This window comes from Pundamilia nyererei, unplaced genomic scaffold (assembly GCF_000239375.1).
Source record: "Pundamilia nyererei isolate P.nyererei 1_Seehausen unplaced genomic scaffold, PunNye1.0 scaffold00023, whole genome shotgun sequence".
Classification (NCBI taxonomy): domain Eukaryota; kingdom Metazoa; phylum Chordata; class Actinopteri; order Cichliformes; family Cichlidae; genus Pundamilia; species Pundamilia nyererei.
The window spans coordinates 1,031,089-1,053,952 of NW_005187424.1; the positions used below are offsets into that span (position 1 = coordinate 1,031,089).

At 41.3% G+C, this 22,864-nt stretch overlaps 3 protein-coding genes across 10 annotated transcripts in view; all 3 read right to left on the reverse strand.

Moving 5' to 3' along the window:
• The window catches only part of unc13a (unc-13 homolog A (C. elegans)), a 42,661-nt gene extending 37,921 nt beyond the window's left edge, over positions 1–4,740 (reverse strand). For all 8 annotated transcript variants that reach the window (XM_013909363.1, XM_005727109.1, XM_013909361.1 and 5 more), the window contains exon 1: positions 4,393–4,740. In XM_013909363.1, the coding sequence (XP_013764817.1) occupies positions 4,393–4,414 (22 nt within the window). In that variant the 5' untranslated portion in view covers positions 4,415–4,740. The remainder of the gene's footprint in view (positions 1–4,392) is intronic.
• Positions 4,741–7,438: 2,698 nt separating this feature from the next.
• hmg20b (high mobility group 20B) lies at positions 7,439–12,368 on the reverse strand. The gene is made up of 9 exons (XM_005727111.2): positions 12,284–12,368; positions 11,791–11,946; positions 10,856–11,056; positions 10,605–10,725; positions 10,479–10,531; positions 10,326–10,392; positions 9,975–10,190; positions 9,637–9,769; positions 7,439–8,023 (listed from the first exon to the last, which is right to left on the reverse strand). The coding sequence occupies exons 2-9, from the start codon at positions 11,869–11,871 to the stop codon at positions 8,011–8,013; spliced, it is 885 nt and encodes a 294-aa protein (XP_005727168.1). The 5' UTR covers positions 11,872–11,946; positions 12,284–12,368; the 3' UTR covers positions 7,439–8,010.
• Positions 12,369–14,835: 2,467 nt separating this feature from the next.
• LOC102215226 (elongation factor 2-like) lies at positions 14,836–22,416 on the reverse strand. The gene is made up of 13 exons (XM_005727112.2): positions 22,314–22,416; positions 20,931–21,145; positions 20,527–20,708; positions 19,932–20,143; positions 19,656–19,834; positions 19,269–19,374; positions 18,749–19,001; positions 18,410–18,605; positions 17,951–18,317; positions 17,472–17,825; positions 17,182–17,364; positions 16,493–16,625; positions 14,836–15,215 (listed from the first exon to the last, which is right to left on the reverse strand). The coding sequence occupies exons 1-13, from the start codon at positions 22,314–22,316 to the stop codon at positions 15,022–15,024; spliced, it is 2,577 nt and encodes an 858-aa protein (XP_005727169.1). The 5' UTR covers positions 22,317–22,416; the 3' UTR covers positions 14,836–15,021.
• Positions 22,417–22,864: the final 448 nt, after the last annotated feature.

Sequence of the window (22,864 nt, forward strand, 5' to 3'; positions counted from 1 at the left end):
GTGTGTGTGTGTGTGTGTGTGTGTGTGTGTGTGTGTGTGTGTGTAAGAGCTGGGGGAAGAGGGGTGGGGTGGTGGAGGGGTTACTTGCTCACAGGCATGAGACTAAACCAACACTGCTGTAGCTAGTTACTGCTGCGGTGTGGGTGAAAAATAAAGAGAGTTACATATTTTGTGCAAAACCTCCACAGAAAATGTTGAGTCGGTGCCACGGTGATTACAGGATTTCATTTTCTCTTTCTTCACTCGGGGAAATTGGACAAATACTTTTACTCGTGCCCTGGTTCAGAGGAGCTAAAGGGGCTTTTTATTTCTTTTTATTTCATCAGAGCCATTATACTGAGACCAGCAACAGCAATATCAATCTGTAGTACTGAAGAGGGAGCGCACAGAAGGAAATTACAAATATTATAATTAAAAAAGAAAAGAACACTGATTGAATGGTCATTCATTAAAAAAAAACAGCTTGCAAGTCTAAAATAATTGGTGATTAAAGCTCATCCCTGTTTTCTAAATAATATTCAGTCACAGTGACCTCAGTGCAACTAGAAGTTGATGGTCTATTAATAATGTTAACTAGTAAATAAGGTCTAAGTAGTCACTAATGTTTACCACAGGCTTTCAAGGTGGCTATAATTGAACCAGTACTTAAAAGCTTTTACTTGAGCCAGACGTCTTAGCCTTTAGACCTACAAAAGAGTGGCTGTAAAACAGCGGGGCGATCATGTGCAGTATAATAGGATAACTGAAGAGTTTCAATCAGTTTGCAGAATTGACCTTAGCACTGAAGAAGCACTGGTGACGGTTACGAATGACCTTCTTAGGGCCGATGGCTGATAGTGGACTAATTTTTGTGTTTCTGCTGTTAGCCCTCATTTGATACAGTTGAGTGTAGGATTTTAAGAAATGTATATGTAAATGGGGAGTCTTGGAGTTCCACAGGGTTCTGTGCTGGGACCAATTCTATTTACATTATACCTGCCTCCCTTAAGCAATGCTAACAGAAAACACAGAATACATATTCATTGCTATGCAGATGATCTTCAGCTTTATTTATCTATGAAGCCAGATGACATTAAACTACATAAAGGGGTGGTTGCTCTGCAATTTTCTTCTCCCAAACCCAAAAAACTGAGGCTGCTGCTACATTTGGTCCTAATAGCCTTAGAAACCAGAAACCAGTATCTGTCAGTATCTGGTCAGACACAATGTTTTAGGCGAAGGTATTAGTAAGTAACAATGTGATCATCAAAAATGCTGCAGTGAGACTGATGAGTGAGGGAGAGAGTGAGAGCTTATTTCTATTTTCTTTTAGAATTGAATTTAGTAGTTTTTATAGTATCTTGAAGACTTCATAGCACAATATTATCCTTATAGAGTGATTCACTCTCAGACTGCAGGCTTACTTGTGGTGCCTAAAGTTTCTAAAAGTAGAATGGGAGGCTGAACCTTCAGCTTTTTTCTGTCTTCTGTGGAACCAGCTCCCAGTTTGGATTCAGCAGAGACACCCTCTCTGCTTTAAAGGTTAGAATAAAACCTTGCCTTAATGTTTAAGCTGGATCAGGTGAATTAACCAACCTGTAGTTATGCTGTTATAAGTTTAGACAGCTGCAGCACTTCATGTGATACACCGAGCACTTCTTCTCCACTGACCTCTCTTTTACTCCCCACGCGTTTATATATGCCTGCAGCATGTCATTAAATTTGTGTCTTCTCTCCTTTAGCCCATTGTTTTTCACCTGTCTCCCTCTGCTCTCTTTTTCTTTTCTCTTCCTCCTCACACCCCCACCCAGTCATGCTTTTGTCTTCCCACCGCTGCAAAGTGCTAGCGCATAGGTTGTTTGATTGCTGGGGTTTTCTCCAGAATACTATAGGGTCTTTATCTTACAGTAAACCTTACAGTATAATACCTGCAACAAGAATTAGAGTGCCATTATGCTAAATGCGTTGAGAGAGCACAACTGCCAGTCAGCCGTTTAAAGATTATATATAGCATATACAGGAAAGAGTATCTACAGCCTAAGCATTGTTATCAACAGAATGTGAATGCTTCATTGTAACTGTTGCACATACTTCAATTAATAAAAAATTTGCCCTTTGCTGTCATCTTTTTTTTGCTATGATTGCTCCTGATCTTTATTTACAGTACAGTAACATAGCAGTGTTTTCGAGACATTAAAAGACAAATGTAGTCAAGGTTTGTATGGTGCTAAATTATACAATAATGCTAATGAGTGCATGTGCCATGGCTCACTCATTTATAGAGCTATAATGCCTGAATTTGCATCTTGCTACATAGCGTGACAGTAAGGATGGCTGCCATCTACTTACTCAGCTTTTGTAGCACAGTCCATCATTTCACAGACCAGATCTAACATCATGAGACACACACACACATCTCAGCAGGCAAACTGTGTGACTGCTGCAGTCCAGCATGACAGCCCATACTGTTCATCCCATAATTCTCTATTCTTCTCCCATCCACCATGAAAGGAAGAACATAGTATCAATATTAACCTAGCTGCAGGCCTATTACAGTGTGTTTAGAAGCTAATGAGAAAATGCCAGCAGAGACCTAAAATACCAATGGGGTTGCTATGCCAACAAAGCTTCAGGACATAAAGGGACCACCAACGAGCCTGAATCTCAATCCTGACATCTGTGCAATCAGCTCCAGCACTGGTGTCAGCAGCAAAGCAGCCTCTTTGCAAACACTAAGAGCCTGTTCTAACCTCTTGTTAAATCCCAGGAAGACGCTCGAGGAAATCCCGTTTTTCATCTTTTCTTCACTAACCCTTAAAACACAAAACTTATCAAGCCTTTCAGAATTGGAAATGCACCAAAACTCTGGAGAGATTCTCTGCATAGCACATATTTGATCCTAAGCATTAGAAGTATTAAATAGTTATAAAAAAAATATTTGTAATAACAGGAAAACTCATATCAATTCAGCGAGAAGTAAAAGGAGCAGCAGTATCCAGGAAGTGGCTCACGACAGGCAGAGATGTGCACAGTTTCAGCATGCATTCAAATAGATAGATATTAGATTACATAAACTTGTGGTTCTCCCACAGCTGTAGCTGCAATTATAATGCCATCTCTAAAGAAGCCAGTTCTTTGGATATGTTGTAAAGACATTGTTGTAAAAAACATGAGAAAGTTTTTGTTGTTGGGAGGGAGAGCAGAAAACTTTTAAAAACTCTTAGGAAAAATGTCATTTTAAGCACAAATCTCCTCACACAAGACATAAACTTTGAGTTCCTTATGTAGGGGGAAAAGGAAGTGCTCACCCCCAAATTCACTCTCCAAATTTTAGCACAAGCAGACTTGGAAAACTGGAAAGCTACGTGGGTAAATTTGTATTTACGAACAAGGGATTCACATTTCATCAGTTAAAAAATAAATAATGTATTAATAAATGAAGATCTGAAGTCCTTTCCTCATACAAAATGCCTGAAATGAAGCCCCAAACCAGCCACATGTGACTTCCTGTAAATGCTGCAAAGGTTTTACAGCAAAAGCGTGACAGCTGAGGTTTTATCGACACCTCACTGACAGCCTTTACAGCTAAACACCAGATTTCTATTTTTACAAACATCATAGACAATATTTAATAACCCTTTGGGTCTTTAAATAACAGGAAACAATTGGAAAATCTCGCAATGTTTAAGGACGGATTGGGAGAAATGGAAATTTTATAGCATTGCAATGAGTCACGTGGTTAGGGGAAATCATAATGTAAAGAAACCCAGCAGCCTAAAGGAACACGCCTTTTTGCAGAGCGTGTGTGTGGAAACTGAGAGAGGGATCCATTCGACATATTTAATCAAAATGCTATCACCTTTTATAAAATAAAGAATAAAACACTCCTCACAGGGACGAGCAGAGTGGATATCATCTTGCTTTACTATGTCTGACAGTAGCTGCCAGAAGCATACGCCTACTACATAAATCGATCCGGTTGTAGCAATGCCAGCTTTTGTAAAATAAATAAATAAATAAATAAATTTTAAAAAAAGAAAGGAAAGAAAGAAATAAAGAAAGAAAAAAGAAAGAAAAAGAAAATCAAAGGAAAAAAAGAGGCTGGACCGTTAGCATGGACAGCAAGAGGAGTGCAAGATTTCTGTATATATTTTAGCGAAAAAATTCAAACTAACATGCAGGTGATGGGAAATGTTGCCTCATAGATTGCTATTTGCATCGAATGATCATTTAACAGCCCCAGATTTTTTCCGTAATGTTATCTGCAGGAGGTGGCTATTGTAAAAGTATCACCAGCAACCCTCCAAAAGCTGTAAAGATACTACTGGAGCTATGGAAACTGCTCACATCAGCAGGTCAAGGAAACGGACAGCAAGTCAAGCCAGCGCACGGACTGTTAGTTTTTCCTCTTACCTCCAACACACAGCAATGACATCTCTTATTTGCGCCTTTAGTACAGGATCCAGCTTCCTAACTGGCAGAGCTAATCTGTGCAGTATACAGTCCGGGGATGAATGGCTGGGCGGGAGATGGAGAAGCCTGCCGTCGCCAGCGAGCAGGACCAGAGCCCGACAGGATTCGCTACAGCTGATCAAAATGAAAGTTTTCACAGTTGCAGGGTGAACGCCAGCTCCGCCGTCCTGTCGCTCTGGTTTGAATGAGCTGACTGCTTATATCTGAGACTCTTTCACCCCTTCGCTCTCAGCTCTCCGGTCCCCAACACACAGCCATCTTGTTCAGCTTCAGCACCACCGCTGCGTGGACAGCTCCTGGCAGTGACGTAAGAGCGCGTGGTGGTGGTGTGTAAAGGTGGGGGAGGGGGGAGTGAAATCCCCGATTATTAACTTCTAACTTTACACTTTGGACATTTTTGGAAAAATACAGTAATGTGCAGACTACTCGAGTCTCCCTTCATTTCTTTATATTGGGTTTGGGGGGGAGGGAAGTCAATATTTGGATGTTGGCTGCTTTTGGTTCCCACACTACTTCAATAATGCTGAGGCTCTGGGGGGGAATCCATGACTGATAGTGTTCCACTGTGGATTTTAATCTAGGCGTGGATTAAAATTGCACTGGGAGTGTGTTTGGGATCCCTGTCATGCTGAAAAATGAAGCCAATCACATGTTTTCCAGATGGTATTGCATGGTGAATCAAACTATGACAATTTGGATTCATCACTCCATCACACCTGTTGGCACAAATTTATTTTCAGTCCAGTTCTTGTATATTGTGGCGCACCTCAGCCTTCCCTCCCTGTTTCCTTTCCTTAAGAACGACTTCTTCCTTCCACTGAGACCGTTTCAGATGAGGCTTCAATGAACAGTAGCTGGATCGGCTAAAGGTCCAGATGCACATCTCAGATCTTGTGTCAGGTTTTTGCTGGAAGTTTTCTTAAGGACTTTGTTTCATCAGATGTAGATTTAAACCTGGCACTTTTTCCATGTATATACTACAACGATTTTTAAGGAGACACTGCACATCATGCTGAGATGTGCCAAGTTTTTGGCTAATAGGAGTTTGTGAATCACCTAGTTGATGAAAAAACACTTTTAAAAATATTTTTCATAGATTCAGCTGAAGAAATGAAGACCTGTTGCGTTTGCAGCAGGCAGACGGACTAAGAAAGACAAGGACTGGACTGAGAGTGAGTGAAAAAGCAGCCAATGCCCCAAAACTTTAAAACTTTCCCTCCAGAAAGACTGGCATTGCATTGCTCAAAGCACTTTTAAAAATGTCAAAAACATTTGTTGCCTATGAAGCAAAACATAAAGAAATGAAGGGTAACTCAAAACATTCCCAAATATATTGGTTTATATTAATTAGCATCACCTATACCTATTACTAATGGCAAATAGTGAAGAAAAAGTGTAAACAGTAACACATTCATCTGACCAGATTTTTCATAAAGTTGAATTTCTTTGACAAACTCAAGGCTCACAGCAGAAAATGGAAATCGGTGCCCTTTCCACAATCGCCTGCATTATACAATCAGCTGCAGATGCTTATAGGTTTTCTAAAACCTTCCCCTTTATGTGCAGACAAATGGATTCAGTAATCCTTTGATTTGTCTGGGCACATGAAAAGCCTTGCATTGTTAAAGTTGGCTTGTAGAAGAATGTAAACACAGGTTGGCTTTGGCCTTCCTGTATTTAGGTATCATTACTGTGCTCTCCCTTTCTGGTAATGGGACTCCCCTGCTGCCAACCGGTCTGCCGTCTCTGCACTCTGGTTAAAAATCAAATCCACGTCACTTTCAAAGACCTCTCTGAGTGCTGTTCTTTTCCAGAGTACAGCCTTCCTACAAATTACGTGGTTATAACTCCATTCTCAGAAACTCCCTGCAGATTTCAAATCAAATAAAACTTTTATGGACTGCCAAATGTCTTGCTACACAGCCCGAGAGCATACAATCACTTGTTCAAACCAGCACAGATGGATTGTGTATTTCTGGACTGGAAGCAGAAGAGACTTTGTTGTGCTGGTGAGCTTAACATAGAAAAGATAAATATGCTTTATACTTCCAGCTCCACAGTAAATATACCCATCCTCATCTTTTTTTAAATCCACGTTCAATTTTGTGATTTGTACACATGTATGTATCTAAGAGTTCACAATCGAAGCAGCGTTTTTATGAATTACTCAAATGAAAAATTGACAGATATGTGACACACACACTCACCCCTTTGTCATGACATCTATGACGTTAGTAAATATTGATCGTTTCAGGAAGAACTGGGCATTTCAGTGTCAGATGAAATGTGGGAGGAAGGCCTGGTCTTCCTAACATCACAAATTTAACGTTCAGCCAAAGTGTAGTTAGGCAGCATTATGGCCACGATGACAGCACAGGTGTCTCTCCTGTCCATCAAAACTGTCTCCAGTGCCTCCGTGTTTCTTTAATGTTCCCATCTTAAGATGGGAACAGTAGGGAAAATTCATCAAATACTTCAAGATGGGCTGGGAGATGGTTTTGATGGTGCTTGATTTTCCCCTTTCCTCTACCATTAATAATTTGAGATTTAAAAATTTCAGAGGTGCAAAAAAAACCATCCACTTTAAGAAGGTAGTAATTAGGTAAGTTGATTTAGTGTGCCCGACTGGAAGCACATCAGCTGTTTGTGACCAACTTAAAAATCTAAATACCAGAAATGATGACGTTTTTAAACCTTGGCATGACACTCGCAAAATATGAAGCACGCCTCAGTGAAGCTAGTCCAGGATTCAGCTGCTGTTGCTGTAACCGTGTGTGGGCCCACATCTCCCTCTGCTGGGACGAAGCTTCCCCTGCATCATTACAGTTCCTCGTTTTACAGTCAGTGAATGTAACAAAACCACGTCTAATTAGTTACCTGCTGTGGGGTCTACCTCTGCAGGTGTGACGTGCTGTTCTGTTATTTGTTTTAAACATGAGGCTGTGCACTTTAAACAATAAAGTCAACAATAAATGTGCATAAATTCTCCATTTTCAGAATGGTTTAATGAACATCTCTGGAAAAATACAAATATTCAGTTTTCTGACAACATGGCAAACAAACTGTCCATTTCAGAACCTGACATTATCAATAGAAATTCCACCATGCATACTCACCCCTTTCCAGTTTTTAAAAATAACTACTTATGCATCCCACCGCCAAACACACGCCACAAATCATTTACAGTAAACTGATCATTCGGCTTGCTGTACATGCCATGTACCTGTAGACGACTACACGATAAGGGGAAGGTGACTCCCAAAAGACTTAATTAAGGCAGCAGAAAGTAAAATGACATTTTATTTGATGACATTTATGAATTGTAAAGCCCCCTCAACCCCGCCGCACAGACTTACATTCACAAAATGTATGTGTGGGAATACACACGTCCACACATATTCATAAACTATAAGCATGCAGACATGGATTATGTGTGTTGTTCTGAAGTACCTGTTCCTATCTACATGCTCTGCTGATTGGCAATGATTTGACCTAAAAGCACCAAGCCTCTCGCGTGTCCGTGATCCAAGACTGGGTGTGTCTCTGTCTGCAGCCTCCTCATATCTTCTCACTGGCAAAGAATGAAAACATGTCGTTAGAGACAAGATATAAAGCAAAACGATAAAATGGAGACCCTGGACACGTGCAATTTTTGCACCAATATTAGTGTGTTGCATTTGTTAAAAAATAGAAATGCACATATCATAAAGCGTGCTTCATTTTGAAGGAAAATAATATAGTAATCAGTAAATGTGGAGCCCTACACAGTAGTTCTGGAGGCATTTCAAACACAACCACCTCTGAAGATAAAAGTTATATTTATAATGTAGACAAATATGTTTAATAACAGCGCATGAGTGTCTAAGTAATGGTTTGAAATTTTAAAAACTGGTTTGTTCACTTTCTTGATGAGAAAACTGACACCATTCATGCCTGTGCAGTAAATGCAGCCTTTACAGAAGCATCCATGCAAGAAGCGACTATAGAAGCGGCAATTTAGTGAAGCAGGGAAAGTCAACTTCACTTCAAGAGATAAAGGGTGTGACCCGAAATGAATAAACTAAAGGTAAACATACGACAGGCAACCAGAGCCTAAAATGTTTGCTAACAACTAACGAAGTGTAAAAGCGAATGCTACAGTTACACCAGGAAAACAGTGGTTGGAGACAGCCTAATGACTACAATTAGTGCAACCGTGTCCAATGAACTTGTATTCTTGTTGGTTCGAAGTCAGGGATCAGGTCTGCATCACTTGCAATCAGTTTTTCCCTTCAAAGCAACTTTGGAGCACCTAGAAAAGTTGCTTTGAAGATGGCAACAGACTGCAAACGTTTGCAGACACGGTCAGGGATAAAACTTTTGAGATCGGGTTAGCAATTCGATCCGATCTGTGATAATACACTACTAAATCGGCAAAAATCGCGAATCTGTTGCTGTTGCAGACTGGCTGAGTAGCACCGACTCAGATGATTTGAAGACAGGTTGCCTCCCACCAGGTGACCTGTTCTGTCACCTCGAGATCGAAAGTGGTCACCCAGATGTTTTATGGTGGGGAATGCTCAACATCTGGGTCAACAGTTGGTCAAATGTGAAAAAGTTCAACGCAATCACCAGGCAACCACCAGCTTTTCCTAGTTGCAAAGGAGGCTGTCTTATATTTGCTCTTCTATAACTGAGCAATAAGGCTGACCAAGTAACAAACAAACATTTTGTTTGTTTATATGTATAAAACCCAAAGCAGCTAACCAGCTTTTGGACGTAGCTTCGTATTTTTGACACGAACACCTGTGTCGCCACAGGAGGGAGTGTGAGAAAAAGCTCTGGTGTGACATCTGTGACAAAAACAGGATGTGATAAGCCAAAGTGTTGAGCTGTTGTCAAATGTGTTTGGCAGCATTAAACACTAAACGCTGCATCTGAGCTGACATTAACAAAGACCAGACCACTAACTGGGAAAAAAAAACTGATGGTGTTTACACCCAGTCTGAGTCCATCACATTGAATTTCAAGTGTAAAGACTTATTCAAACTCAGGTATAACCTTTTGCTTTCGCAGAGAGCCAGTGTTTGGCAAGAAAATCGATATATCTCTTGGAAGACGACACAGAGTATCCGTTCGCTCCATTATTCTATTTTAAATTATCCACCCTATCAGTCTGAGTACTGTATATAATAATTAGATTACCTGTCCAGGTGAGATAGGACCTCACAAAGCTGGGTAAGCAGGGCACGGTGTTTATGAGGGTTGCCCTCGAGTACTCCGCTGAGACGACTCAGGTATGAATCCAGATTTCCAAGAGATGCTGTCTCCCCAGTACCTGTTCAGGATAAATACAGAACTGCAAATGTTTAATTTTGATCATTTCAGACGAGACTCTAATATGTATAAACTAAACCTTGCTGTTGCTATAGCCACATGTTTAAAAGTCAGGAAAAAAGAGAGATTCAATAACAGCAGCATTATCTAATGTTTTGCCCTCCTACTGCATTTCCCTTCATGAGTCTGACCCAAGCAATGCTGACCTGGCAAGGGCACCGATGAGAGACTGTTGACCAGTGTGTGCTTAATAGCCATCAAGTGTTGCTGGAGAGCCTGGGTACGTTTCTCATCTTGCCCCAATTCAGCCTCCAGGCGCTCTTTAGCATTGTACATGTCCTTAATGTGCCGCTGCAGCACTGCATTCTGCTCCTCAAACTCAATGTTGGCCTTACGGAGGCGTCGCAACTCTGCCTCTCGAGCTGAACGCAGAGAATAAAAATAAAAAGAGTTTGACGGGCTTGGAAGTTTAATCGAGAATGTCCGATTACCTAACAGAGCAACGGCACAGTTCTGTCTTAACACTACTAGTCAGGCGCTGTCAGTTCCTCTGTTACCTTTGTTCTGATCGAGGAACTCTTCGGTGAAAATAGGAATGTCAAATCTGTTTGAGAGGTCAGAAGCCTAAAACAGAAAGAGTCAGCAAATGGACAACTGACGGGAAAGTGACACCGAAGAAAACAGTAATAACTGATTAGAGCGTCACCTACCTTTGTTAAGGAGGATCCTGAACTAGTGCCGATAACTGCAGATGGTGTGTCTTCTAAAAAAAAAATTGTATGTGCATTACATACAGCTCACATAAGACAGAGCAATAAGCAGAGGGTAGTTGTTACCTTTTTTGATCCTCTTGTCTTGTATTTTAGCACTGGTGATCTGATAGGCCTCAGTCTGCTGATATTCCTTCAGTTCCTGGGCATACTGCATCTTCTCTCGTTCCGCTTCATCCAGATAACGCTATTGGTATACGAAATATGTTCAAATACAACAACACCCTGTGCAAAACATCACTAAATATCCAGCTGATGACGTTATTTTGTGTTATATTGAACAATCTGCATGTGCATGGGACACTTTTAAAAGCTACCTGTTTGTCCATCGGAGCTAATCGTGTCCACTCTGCTCCGAGTCTCTTGGTGATTTCTGGGAAAGGTAAATCAGGGTATCTGGCCCGCATATGTTCTCGCCGTTCATTCAGAAAGCGCACATATCCTGTAACAGGTGCCTTGGGACCATTTGGCAGCACCTTCTTCCTTTTCTTTCCCTTCGGCCAGCCTCTTTTCTTGGGCTGGAGATGGATGAAACAACAGTCTCAGAAAGGCAAGGACAGTCTAATCTAACTCCTCCTGATGCAGCTAGTGACTGCCTTAATAATCAGCTAAGATCCACTGGCTCTAAAAAAAAAAAAGAACATGGCAGCAGGGCTCAGGATTGCAAATATAGATCTGAACAAACCACGAGGCTTCTGGAACTATGCCAATTGGACCGATGAGACCCAGGCAGAGATGTTTGTCCATAAAACACAACAAGACATTTGGTGCATATCAGCACAAACACCTCAAAACATCTGTAAAGCATGGCAGAAGAAGGGTAATGATTTGGGTTTGTTTTGCAGTCAATGAGTCAACCATTGACTCCTCTGTATATTAAACTGGGTCATGCAAAAGGTCAATGATCCCAAGCACAGCAGCAAACCTTCAACAGAATGGCTGGGGAAAAAAAAGCATGGTGCTGCAATGGCCCAGTTAAAGCCCACATCTAAAGAGCATGCAAAAACAGTGATGGAAGAGACACAGAAAAGCACTCCATCAAGACCCTGCTGGCAGACTAATGAGTCACAGTGTGTCCTTAGTTTCAGGACCCTCCATGGAGTCCAAAAACTTTTTTTTAAAAACCTGAGTGTACCTGCTGAAGCAAAGTATTTAACCAAATATGAACACCCTTATTTTCCCCATTAAAAGATTTAAATGAAATTGACTGCATCAAATCCAGTCCACTTTAGTCAGCTGCAGCGGTGCTCACCTCTTCTGGGGGTTGATCCGCTGTCTGTGAAGCTTTGGGCTGATGTGATGCATCACTCTGCTCTTGTTTGATCCCTCCCATGATCTGTGTCCGTGCAGCTGACTCTCAGAATAAAAACGTGTTTATCCGTTAGAGAGTAATTCCGTGGGGAGAAATCTGTGCAGAATTAGAAGGTTTAAGTAGTGTACAAAATATATTTACTAGCATCGATTATAATTAACTATTTCCCCACAATAACGCCGATTTTCAAGCTAACCTGACTGCTAGCAGTTCAGTGTGGCTAACGTTAACTAGTCGCAGCTCTCACACACGCACATACACAAACAACGGGCAGAAATCTACACAATAAAAGATAATCCACACCGCCACACCGCCCACTCTTCTGGTGGTAAAAATTAAAATCAGACACTCCTAAAAGTAGAAGTGTTTCTTCACCACGGAAAATTATAGATTTTTACAAATATATTTCTACTTTTTGGATTTTATTACTCACCCGATAATGAATCCCTCAGCCAAACAGGAAGAACAGCCTGCCTGTCTCCTGATTGGTCGATAGGGAGACTCGTGATCGGTTGGCTGGTCGAAGACCCCCTCTCACCCCCCCCCCCCCCGTTTCCACCCAGAACCAGTATGCGCCGCACTCAGATCAGATGGAATAAATACAAAGGCAGGGTTTTAAACATGTTATGAATTTTTAAAGAGCTGTAAGGGCAGGACGAAAATAGAAGTAGTGACGTAAGACGCTTTGTCGTCGTGTAGATATGGTTGGAGTTGTGTAAGTTACGTACTTTCTTTTTACAAAACAGCTTAACACAAGCAGTGTTTATCTTTATTTTCTACTCTACAGATCTCCTACATGATTACTTCTCTATTGCTGTAAGGCTGACAGTAAAAATGTTTTCCACTGTGGCTCTTAGTTCAGGGTCGCCTAAACCGAAGCATTCACCACTATGTGACACATATCAGTGAAACATGCGCACAACGTGGCCATAGGACCTTTTCGTACTTTTTTATTTTAAGTCTTCACCGGAAGTTCCTTTGCTATTCGCTTGGGCTTCTTGTCAGCTGTTGGTCGTGCTTTCCACGTCTGCTGTAAAATCCATTACGTACTTTGGTGTCCTCTGGTGGTCATATTATGTAACTGCTGGTGTGTGCACATACAGGAAAGGTGGTTTTCAACCTCTGTTATAAAATCCTGCTTGAAGCAAGTCTGGCAACTCGACAGCCATCTTGACAAGCCTCCGGGGACCTGTTTAGGCAGTTATTTTAAAGTTTTACGTTTTTTAAGCATTCTCGTGGATACCACTGCTTGAAAACTACTTACAGAAAATCCGCTGCAGCATCTGATGAAGAAAACCTAACTCGAACTTTGATGCTTTAAAGATCTTTTTTTTTGCTTGGCATCTTTGCTGTTGTGCAATTCTCTCCCAAATCTCTTTTCTAAAAAATTTCTCTCGCTTGTTGAAATATTAAGTTTACTTCTTAATAGAAATAATACTTTGGCATATAATCATAACAACCTGCCCCATATCCCTTAAGAAAAAGCAGGGAAATGTACTCGAATTGGATTAATCAACGTGAAAAGCACTCTTTCTACTTTTTGTGGTGTTGGTCAAGGAAATAGGTCAGATTTTTTATTTAATTAAAATGCTGTGAAGCCGTGCATGTGAAGTGCAGCACCCTCTTCAGTCATTCGTGATTTATCTTTGTTGAGGATCATCACTAATTCAAAGATGATGTGGGACACAAATTTATTTAATAGCAACTATGTTCCAAGCAGAACTCGCAAACGGTCACCAGCTGGCATTAGAGGAGTGCTTACGTCAGATATTCCTTACTTCGGTTCAAAACATATCAAACTACTTTTTTGACAGTTTATAAAAAACATAACAGATTTTTAACATTGTTTTTCCTTTCTCTCTTTTTTACTCACTGACTGAACAGAGATTCAATGGAAGATTACTAAAACTGTGTACCATTAAATTCACCAAAATCAGTCAATGATGCAATTTTTGTTTTTTTACACTTGTGCTCTTTAAATATCAAACATCCTGACACTTAACTGGCAAAGCTCCTTCTTGTGCATCCGTATTAGATTTTATTTTAATTTCTAAAGTCTTAACCAGGAGATTTGCAGCCAAATAAGGCTTTAGGTCAGTCAGCCTGCGGTATTTGAATGACAGACCCATTCATACTTTTCTAATACTCCTTCAAAAACACAAGTCACAGGACTTAGAAAACAGATAATGTCCAGTGTTGCATCAAGCCTCACAGAGTAGTTTAAGGCAGGAAGTCTTACTAACGACAAGTTTTCGTTGTGACAACTAAGCCCCGCCCCACCGAACGCTCTGGGTGTGGCTGTTATGCAGCGCTGGAAATGCAGGAAAGCCACTTTGCTCATGCTGCAACAGATGAATACATCCATGTGACATCTGAGTTGGAGAACTCATGTCCACCAGACAATAAGCAGAGCAGGCAAATCTCTGTACAAAACCATATCGGTTATATACTATTAACTGTATGCCAATAAATATGTGTATTTTCCCCATAGGCTTGAAGAGACATTAACTAGATTTCAAAGTTCTAAACTGCAGTACAATAAAATCAAACAGTTAACAAAATGCTCATGGATGTACACACCCACCCACCAGTCTTTTTAATCTTCAGAGTATAAACTGCCATCACTTTATCCTATTAGACATGTGGAGTGCTGCACATTAAAGAAGGTTGTCTCTGGCCAATAAGTTTGTTTCAGCTCCCCAGTTTGATTTTTAGATGGTATTCAAAAGTAAATATTTGTGCCAAATGAAATTGCTTTGAGTAATCACATTTATGGGAATGGGATGGACCAACAACCAGAACACTGTCTTTAGCCACAGGTGTTGCTGGCAGCAGGGGTATATAGAAAAGAAAGAAGTACAGGCCAGGCTAAAAGCAAATAAAGAATAATCATTCCAAATTCAACATTTTCACCAGATTTACGAGTGGGCAAAACAAAAAAGAAAACTACCCACACAATCATCCCCAATAAAGAAAGCAGCTTGATACATAAAAGTTTTTATTTTCTTTTATTTATCGTTTACAATTTTTGTAGTCATTTCTTAATTATTGTCAATCCTTTTGGCAAACATTAGTGCTCACTTTGTTCTGTACAGTCCGGTCCCACAACGTAGACTTAAATGTGTTGGGCATGGAGGAATGAGACAAGTGCCAAGAGGGGTGTCCAAGCTTTTACAATTTGTCCAGGTAGTTGTCCAAGGCTGGGACACCTTCTTTGAGACCTTTACGTTTACGTGTCTCAAGGACAACTACACCAGGCTTGGATGTGGCATCCAGTGGGTTTCCAGGGAGGATCTGCCAATGGTCAAACACGCACTGTGGGAAGGCCTGGCCACCAGTGTTGGAACGCAGGTCAGCTGTGAAACCTGGTGACAGAAAGTATTATTTAATACCTCGTATACTCAGAGTATCACATGACTTGAAAAACACATTTTTTCCCCCCTGTTAGTCACATCTAAATATTAGGGGTGCAACGATACACAAAATTCACGGTCCGGTTCGATACTTTGATGTCACGGTTCAATATTTTTTCGATACAAAAAAAAAGAAAGAAAAAAGTTCATGCTTTTTTAATTTGTCATTTATTAAAATTATAAATATATATTTTAACTCAAAAGTACAGTTTTTAAATTTAATGTTGCTGAAACAAAGTAATAAAAAAAATAAATCTCTGATCGAGAAATCACTCATCTTTGGAAAAGAGAGTTTATTACAGAGAAATGTCTCTTTCCAAAATAAAAGCTATACTATACGCTTCCTCTGGGCTATATTCTCAGCAGCATATTAAACATATCAGGTCCCCATAAGGAGAATCATGTGCTAACGGCTGTCTAAATGACTCGGGTAAAGTTTGTAGCATGCGTGCTTGTTGTTTTTGTCTGCTTCCACTTGTCTTTGCACTAGGATGATGTCGGCGTAAATGTGCAGTCATATTCGTTGTGTTCCCACTAGTGCTGTCAGCGTTAATCTAGTTGAAATGACGTTAACACCACAACACGGCAAGTCTCCATTAACGAACTACCGCAGATCGCCCCGTGTGTGGGGCTGGACGGTGTCAACACATTAAGGAGCTAACTGCGCTAACGCACTAGTTCTCACCAATGTAATTGAACATTGGCACATCCAACATACTGTTTTACTTTTGTCCATGACGCGCTTACCTTCAGGGTCATACGTCACATGAAAACCAAAATAGTTCCAAACCCCAGATCTGAATGAGGGTGGGGGAGGTTCAATTCGCCATGTTGCAAGGAGAGCTTAACTTCTGTCTCGCTAGCTTGCACTGCGCTCAGTGAATCTGCGTTCGACTATTCCGCCTAGGCTGCACTGACGAGCGCAGATCCACTGAGCGCTCAACACAGACAGCATTGTCAGAAGGAAAGTTGATAAAATAAATAAAAATTTTTGTGTTGTTCGATACATATGCGTACCGAACCGAAAGTACTGTATTGAACGGTTCAATATCGATACGAGTATTGTTGCACCCCTACTAAATATAAAACAGCTTCATATTCATTTTTAAAATACAGAAAACAAGCAAACTTTCACCTGTTGGTAATTTTTCAACTTGGGATTGAAACCTGAACATTAAGCTTAGATGATGATGATGCCGTTTGACTCTTCAGAACAAAAGAGGACTTACCAAATGACTCGTTGACAGGCAGGTAGGCCTTGATGACATACATAGGTGTTCCCATGACCCTGGACTCCTCGAACACATGACCACGCCTCCTGGTCAGCACACCGTAAATCCCACCCATTGCACCTTCAGGGCACTGTGGAGCAAACAGATGGTGAGTGGTACCGACTTCAGTTTGTTTAATGCTATTAAAGTGAGCTGTGATAAAAAGAGTAAAATCAGCATTACTAAACTCTGTAGTGCATTGAAAGGTGTGGTAAACTTGTTCAACAAGATTTAGAATTAAAGAGATTTGCAAGGTTTAGCTGGCAGCAACCATCAGCCCTGCAACTCAACCATTTAAACTGTATTATTAGAGACTCTGCTTTAGTCAAAGTTGGGTACTTATTAAGCAATGAAATACTTCATCTCAGCTAATTTGATTCACTGAACCAGAATACCGAACTTTTTTTTTTTTTAACCTTCTGGCTCCCTTTTAAACGTAGCAGTCTATCAAAGTGTTAACTGCACCAACACTGAAATCCAAGTATTCCGTACTTCACTTTTAATGACTTTAATAACTGTAGTATTTTTTTATTTTTCTGTCCCGTACAATCCACCTATTGACACAAGCTTTGGATACAACTTTCCCTGTGCCATTTTCCACGAGCTACAAATTGGAAACTAAAACATCACAGGGGAAAAACACTGACCTGGATCTCGACAAGGTAGACGGGCTCCATAATTCTGGGCTCAGCTGTGAGCTCACAAGCATACAGAGCTCTGCGGGCTGTGGGGATAATCTGGCCACCACCACGGTGAATAGCATCTGTATGCAGGGTCACATCATGGATGTCGAAGCGAATGGCACGCATGTTCTCTTCACAGAGGACACCCTGAAAACATTCAAACACCACTTTTAAACAAATATCCATGAATCACTGGATAGAACGTTTTTAAAATGCTTATATTACACTCACGAGTATACTCTCAATGCTCTTACCTCCTTGGCGGCCCACTGGAAACCAGCGACAACACTGTCCTTGATCTCATTGAGGTACTGCACTCCCTTGGTAACGTCCACCAGCAGGTTGGGGCCAGTTCCATCAGGACCGAAGCACCAGATTTTTCTGGCCTCGCCGACGTCCCATTCGTACTTGTCAGCAAGGTAACGGGCACGGCCCTTGAGCTCCTGACGAGAGGTAACGTCACCCTTCTCAATGTCTTCTGCCAGGCCTTCCTCGAAGGGACGGGCTTTCATGAACAGACGGTTGTGCTTGTTGGGTGACTTTGACAGACACATGATATCTGACTCTGCACTGACTGTCTCTCTGTAGGACACCACAGGATCAGATTTCTGGAAAAAAGTGTTAATGCACAAATGTTTAGAGGTACATATCAAAATAACGCCTAAATATCTCATCTGTCGTATAAACCTTAAGATTAAGTGCAGTGCTCTTTTACTTAAATTCAATATATTACCTTGATTGGAATGCAGGCATGATCCTCCTCCAGATCCTTCAGACAGATCTCCAGGTGCAGCTCTCCAGCTCCAGCAACAATGTGCTCTCCAGACTCCTCAATGATGCACTGCACCATAGGATCAGACTTGGACAGACGCTTCAAACCCTCCACCAGCTTAGGCAGGTCAGCGGGATTTTTGGCCTCCACAGCAACTCTGACAACGGGGCTGACGCTGAACTTCATCACTCTCATGTTGTGTGCCTGGTCGTAGGTGGTGATGGTGCCTGTCTTGACGAGGAACTGGTCCACTCCAACCAGACCCACAATGTTACCACAAGGCACATCTTCAATGGGCTCAACGTAACGGCCCATCATCAGAATGGTCCTGGTAGAGATCAGAGCAGGACAAATCAGTTCTGGTCTACCTACCTCACAAATTTATTGCCAATAATTAATTAAGAAGATGCTGAAACCAACCTCTGAATTGGCTTCAAGTAGAGGTCGTCCTTCTTGCCAGGGACGAAGTTTGGTCCCATGATGCGTACCTTCAGGCCAGTGGACACAGACCCAGAGAACACACGACCAAATGCATAGAAGCGACCCTTGTCACTGGTGGGGACCATCTTTGAGATGTACATCATCAGGGGAGCCTTGGGGTCGCAGTTCTTGATACCTAATGACCATTAACACGCAAAGCAATGTCAAGCTTAAAAATAATAATCCAACGACTAAAATTCTGGGTTATTTTAAGCAGGTGTTTCAAAAAATGTCAACTGCTTGGTGCATGAGCAAATTTGAAATACATCAGCTGCATACCCATGGCAGCCTCGTCATCTCCAGGTCCTTCATAGAGGAGCTCACAACGGTACTTCTGGGCAGTGACAGGTGAAGGCAGGTGAATGGTGATCATTTGCAGAAGGGCTTCTCCAGCGGGCAGCCAGCGGCGCATGACAGCCTTCAGGAGAGGCTTGCCCTCCTTATCCTTGTCCTCATTATCCAACTTGATGTCCATCTTCTGGATCAGTTTGGCAGCTTCATCCTTTCTGAAGTTCATGATGGCATCAAACACCTAGAGGGAAACCATTTATATTAGTTCAGTGCAATTTATTATGAACATGCTAATAAAGCATCTGCGCCTGCTCAGGCTTAAGGTTGTCATCACTGATTAGTCAGGTCAAAGTGAAGAATGTTTGAGTCATCACATGCAGGCATACAAGGCAACTTTTATTCTGACTAAGGCAGACTAACAAGTACATAAGGTTGGACCGCCAGTGTTGCCATTTCTTCTTCCAGTTAACCCTTTTTAAATACTTAAACATTATCAAAGGTTTCATACCTTAAAGATGGGATCCAGAACAAGAGCACAGAAGGTGCGGGAGTACTTTTTGCCATCGGCTCCAATTGCAGACTTGACGAACTTTCCATTTGCTGTGTCATAGTACCTAGAAAAGAAAAAGTGTAATTAATCATTACAGATACACTAAAAACATTTATGTAACAGAAGCCAATGTTAATTTACTTTATTAAATTAGAATGTATAAAAGCCAAAAAAAAAAAACCCACCCTGTGCAATTTCCCATCATAACCTTATGCTCAGAATCACACTTTACACTCTGCACAATTCCCTCTGAAATGGTCTCTTTAAGAGAGCCCCCATGCACTCAATCTGAAATCTCGACAGCCCTCAACACTACAGCTGAGGCTCTATGTATTAGAAACGCACCTATCACCCCACAGCTTCTTCATCATGTCTTCCACCTTCTTGCAGCGCTCAACGGGTGTCATCTGGGCGTTGCCCTTGGCAGCAAACTTGGCTGCATACATCTCAGCAAACTGCTTGAGGGTGAAAGCCCAGCCATGGAGGCCGGAGCCAAAGCCAACGGTGCCGAGGACTGGATCAACCTTGAAAGTGAGACAACAGTATATCAGCAACTGTGCTGAGTACTCAGACAAACGGACAAATCTTTGTTCCAATTAAAACATTCAGACTGCTACGCACCATGATGTTACCCATAGGTCCATTTTCATCCTCGCCATAGGTGGAAATGATTACGTTGACAGACTCAACAATACGCTGGAAGGTCTGGTAAAGGTCTTCAGGTTCAAGCTGCAGCTCCAGCAAGGCACGGTCCATCTTGTTCATCATCAGGACTGGCTTAATACGCTCGCCAATAGCCTGACGGAGCACAGTCTCAGTCTGCACACAGACGCCTAGTAGGGACACATAATACGACAACTAATTGAAGAGCATGTAAAGTTATAAATCTTATTTCAGATAAGCAAAAAAAGTATCAAGGACTGTGCTGGCACAAGTCTTCCTTTGGTGTGTGAGCATATTCTTAATGCATGGAAACAATTTACTCTCAGTTCTTTAGTCATGTTGACTGTAAACTTGTCCTGAAACCCAATGCCAATACTCATCTCTCCTAACCAATCTAAACACAAACACTAAAGCAGGTCACTATTAAATAGCTGGGCTACAGCTAAAAAAAAATATCTTGCAGTTCTACTACACCTAGTATCTTATTTTTTGTGGTCTTGGAACTGGCAGGTGAAAATGTTAAAAGCCCACAAATATTTGGTTTGGCTCTTACCAGACACGCAGTCCACCACAACCAGGGCTCCATCAGTGACACGGAGAGCAGCAGTCACTTCAGAGGAGAAGTCAACGTGCCCTGGGGAATCGATCAAGTTGATCAAGAAACCAGAGCCATCCTTGGACTGCTTAATGAAGGCGGTGTCATTTTCACTCAGCTCGTAGTACAGGGAGATAGCTCTGCAAGTTAAGACAAAACATTTAATTTTACCACAAATTCTGTGCTCAACATAGCCCAACATACCACATAATGACCAAATACTACAATACACTGTACAGGTATTAAGAAAATTGAGCTCTATAAGAAACTGATATGAGATTCTTTAATCCCAGCACATTTGTTGTCTTAAATTTAAAAATCTCACATCAATTAAAATGCAAAAAAAAATAAAAAATCCTTACGTTGACTTGATGGTAATGCAGCGCTCCTGCTCATCTTTGCGGGTGTCTGTGAAACGGGTCTCTCCAGCACGAGCTGAGGCAATGATGCCAGCCTTTGACACCAGGGAATCTGTCAAAGTTGACTTTCCATGGTCCACGTGCGCAATCACGGACATGTTACGGATGTTGGCCTTCTTGTCCATGATGGCACGGATCTGGTCTACGGTGAAGTTCACCTGAAGGGACAGAGTCAAGATTAGACCATTTAACACATGTCTGATTTTCTTGGCCCTAAGCTTTAAAATAAAAATAATTTAAGAAAGTGAGTTGAAAATACAATGTTGTGATTATTTTATTTTGATTCTCCTGTTAAGTGCAGATGAGGTTAAAGGCATCATTTGTGACACCAACTAATGTGGGACAAGATACTAAAGACGGGATAACGGTAAAAGTGCACCCCCTTTATGTCCGTTATTTTAAACAACAGGCTCTGTGGCTCACGCTTTGTGTAATTCTGCTTAGTATACATGGATCGTTCATTTGCTACATCTAACAATAACTGCGCCCTCAGCCCTGTAAAAATGTTGCTTACATAAGGTAAACTCAGCTGTGCTGCACTTCCACCCTGGGCGTTGGGTATCCGCCATCATCAAAGATGACGTTACTGTTGTCTACGTTTGGCTTAAAAAAGTATCCAAGTCGTCTGCCCCGGGTTTTATCCAAATATCGATTTGAAACCATCATATTTAAAAAAGTATCACCTTACTTAAAAATACGTTGGCAAAAGGCTGTTAAAACACAAACACCCGGCATAACGTCGGCGTGAGCAGGCCACGTGTACAGACTTTGAATCCATGCTAAATGCTAACACTGACAGCGCCGACGTACCGGCAAATTATTCCTACAGATCAGAACGAGGTCAAGCTCACTTTTTAACCATTTGGCTTGACCCATTACGTTTTCAATTTTCAAAAGCCTACTCATATCTTGGTTCTGTGACATTTGTATGGCCATAAGTGACAATTTACTGGAACGACGGCTAACGATGCCGCAAAACGCAGTCGTTGTAAAGTTAGCTACATTAGCGGTTACAATTTATCATTTTAACCTTTAAAAGAGTCGGGAGAAACGTTAATCCTTCCACGGAGGCACTAACGTAGGCAAATAGATATGTATGATTTAGCAACATTTTCAAACTGCCTTTAGTCAGCCTTCGCGGGCCTTGCAGGCCACCGGCAGATAACAAAATGGTTGCCATTTTGATCAGAGCACAGACCACACACACTATTATGCAAGTAACAATACATCCTTACAATATTCACATACTCAACTTAATATTGACAGCGAGGAAAGCTTATGTGCCCAACAATTCATTACTCAGTTTAAAAAATAACATCAACTCACCATTTTGACAGATGGTTTTGGATTCTCTTGGTGGAGAAAAGAGACAAGGAATTTTACACTGCCCACCTCACGAGGGCATAGGCAGGGAAGAGGGCGCTGACGTCAGAAAATAGCGCTTTATACTGCTTGCGTCAGCCACATGCGTCATCACGTAATGGTGCATTCGATAAGTTGAAATCGGACACTCGAACTTTCGTTCCATGCACAAAATAAAGGAAAACGTGGCTCAATTTCCAGCTGCTTCCGGGTGCTTTCATGCGATTTATATGTTATCACGATAGTTTACACTTGGCGACAAAGGAAACACAGGACTGTCCAGTGTAACCATGCTCTAAACACAAACAAAAACACATCCAGAGATTTCGTCTTGTAGTGTAGCTCGATAACGGTAAAATATTTGCCTGTTTCACTAACAAGGTCAGCAGGAAAATAAAGTGAGTACCAGTCATACAAATACTAAATTTAGATATGTTAACAAGTAAAAATAAACAAATTAGGATAATCAACAATAAAAACAACACTGTTAAAAGTAAAAGTCCACAGGTCTCCAG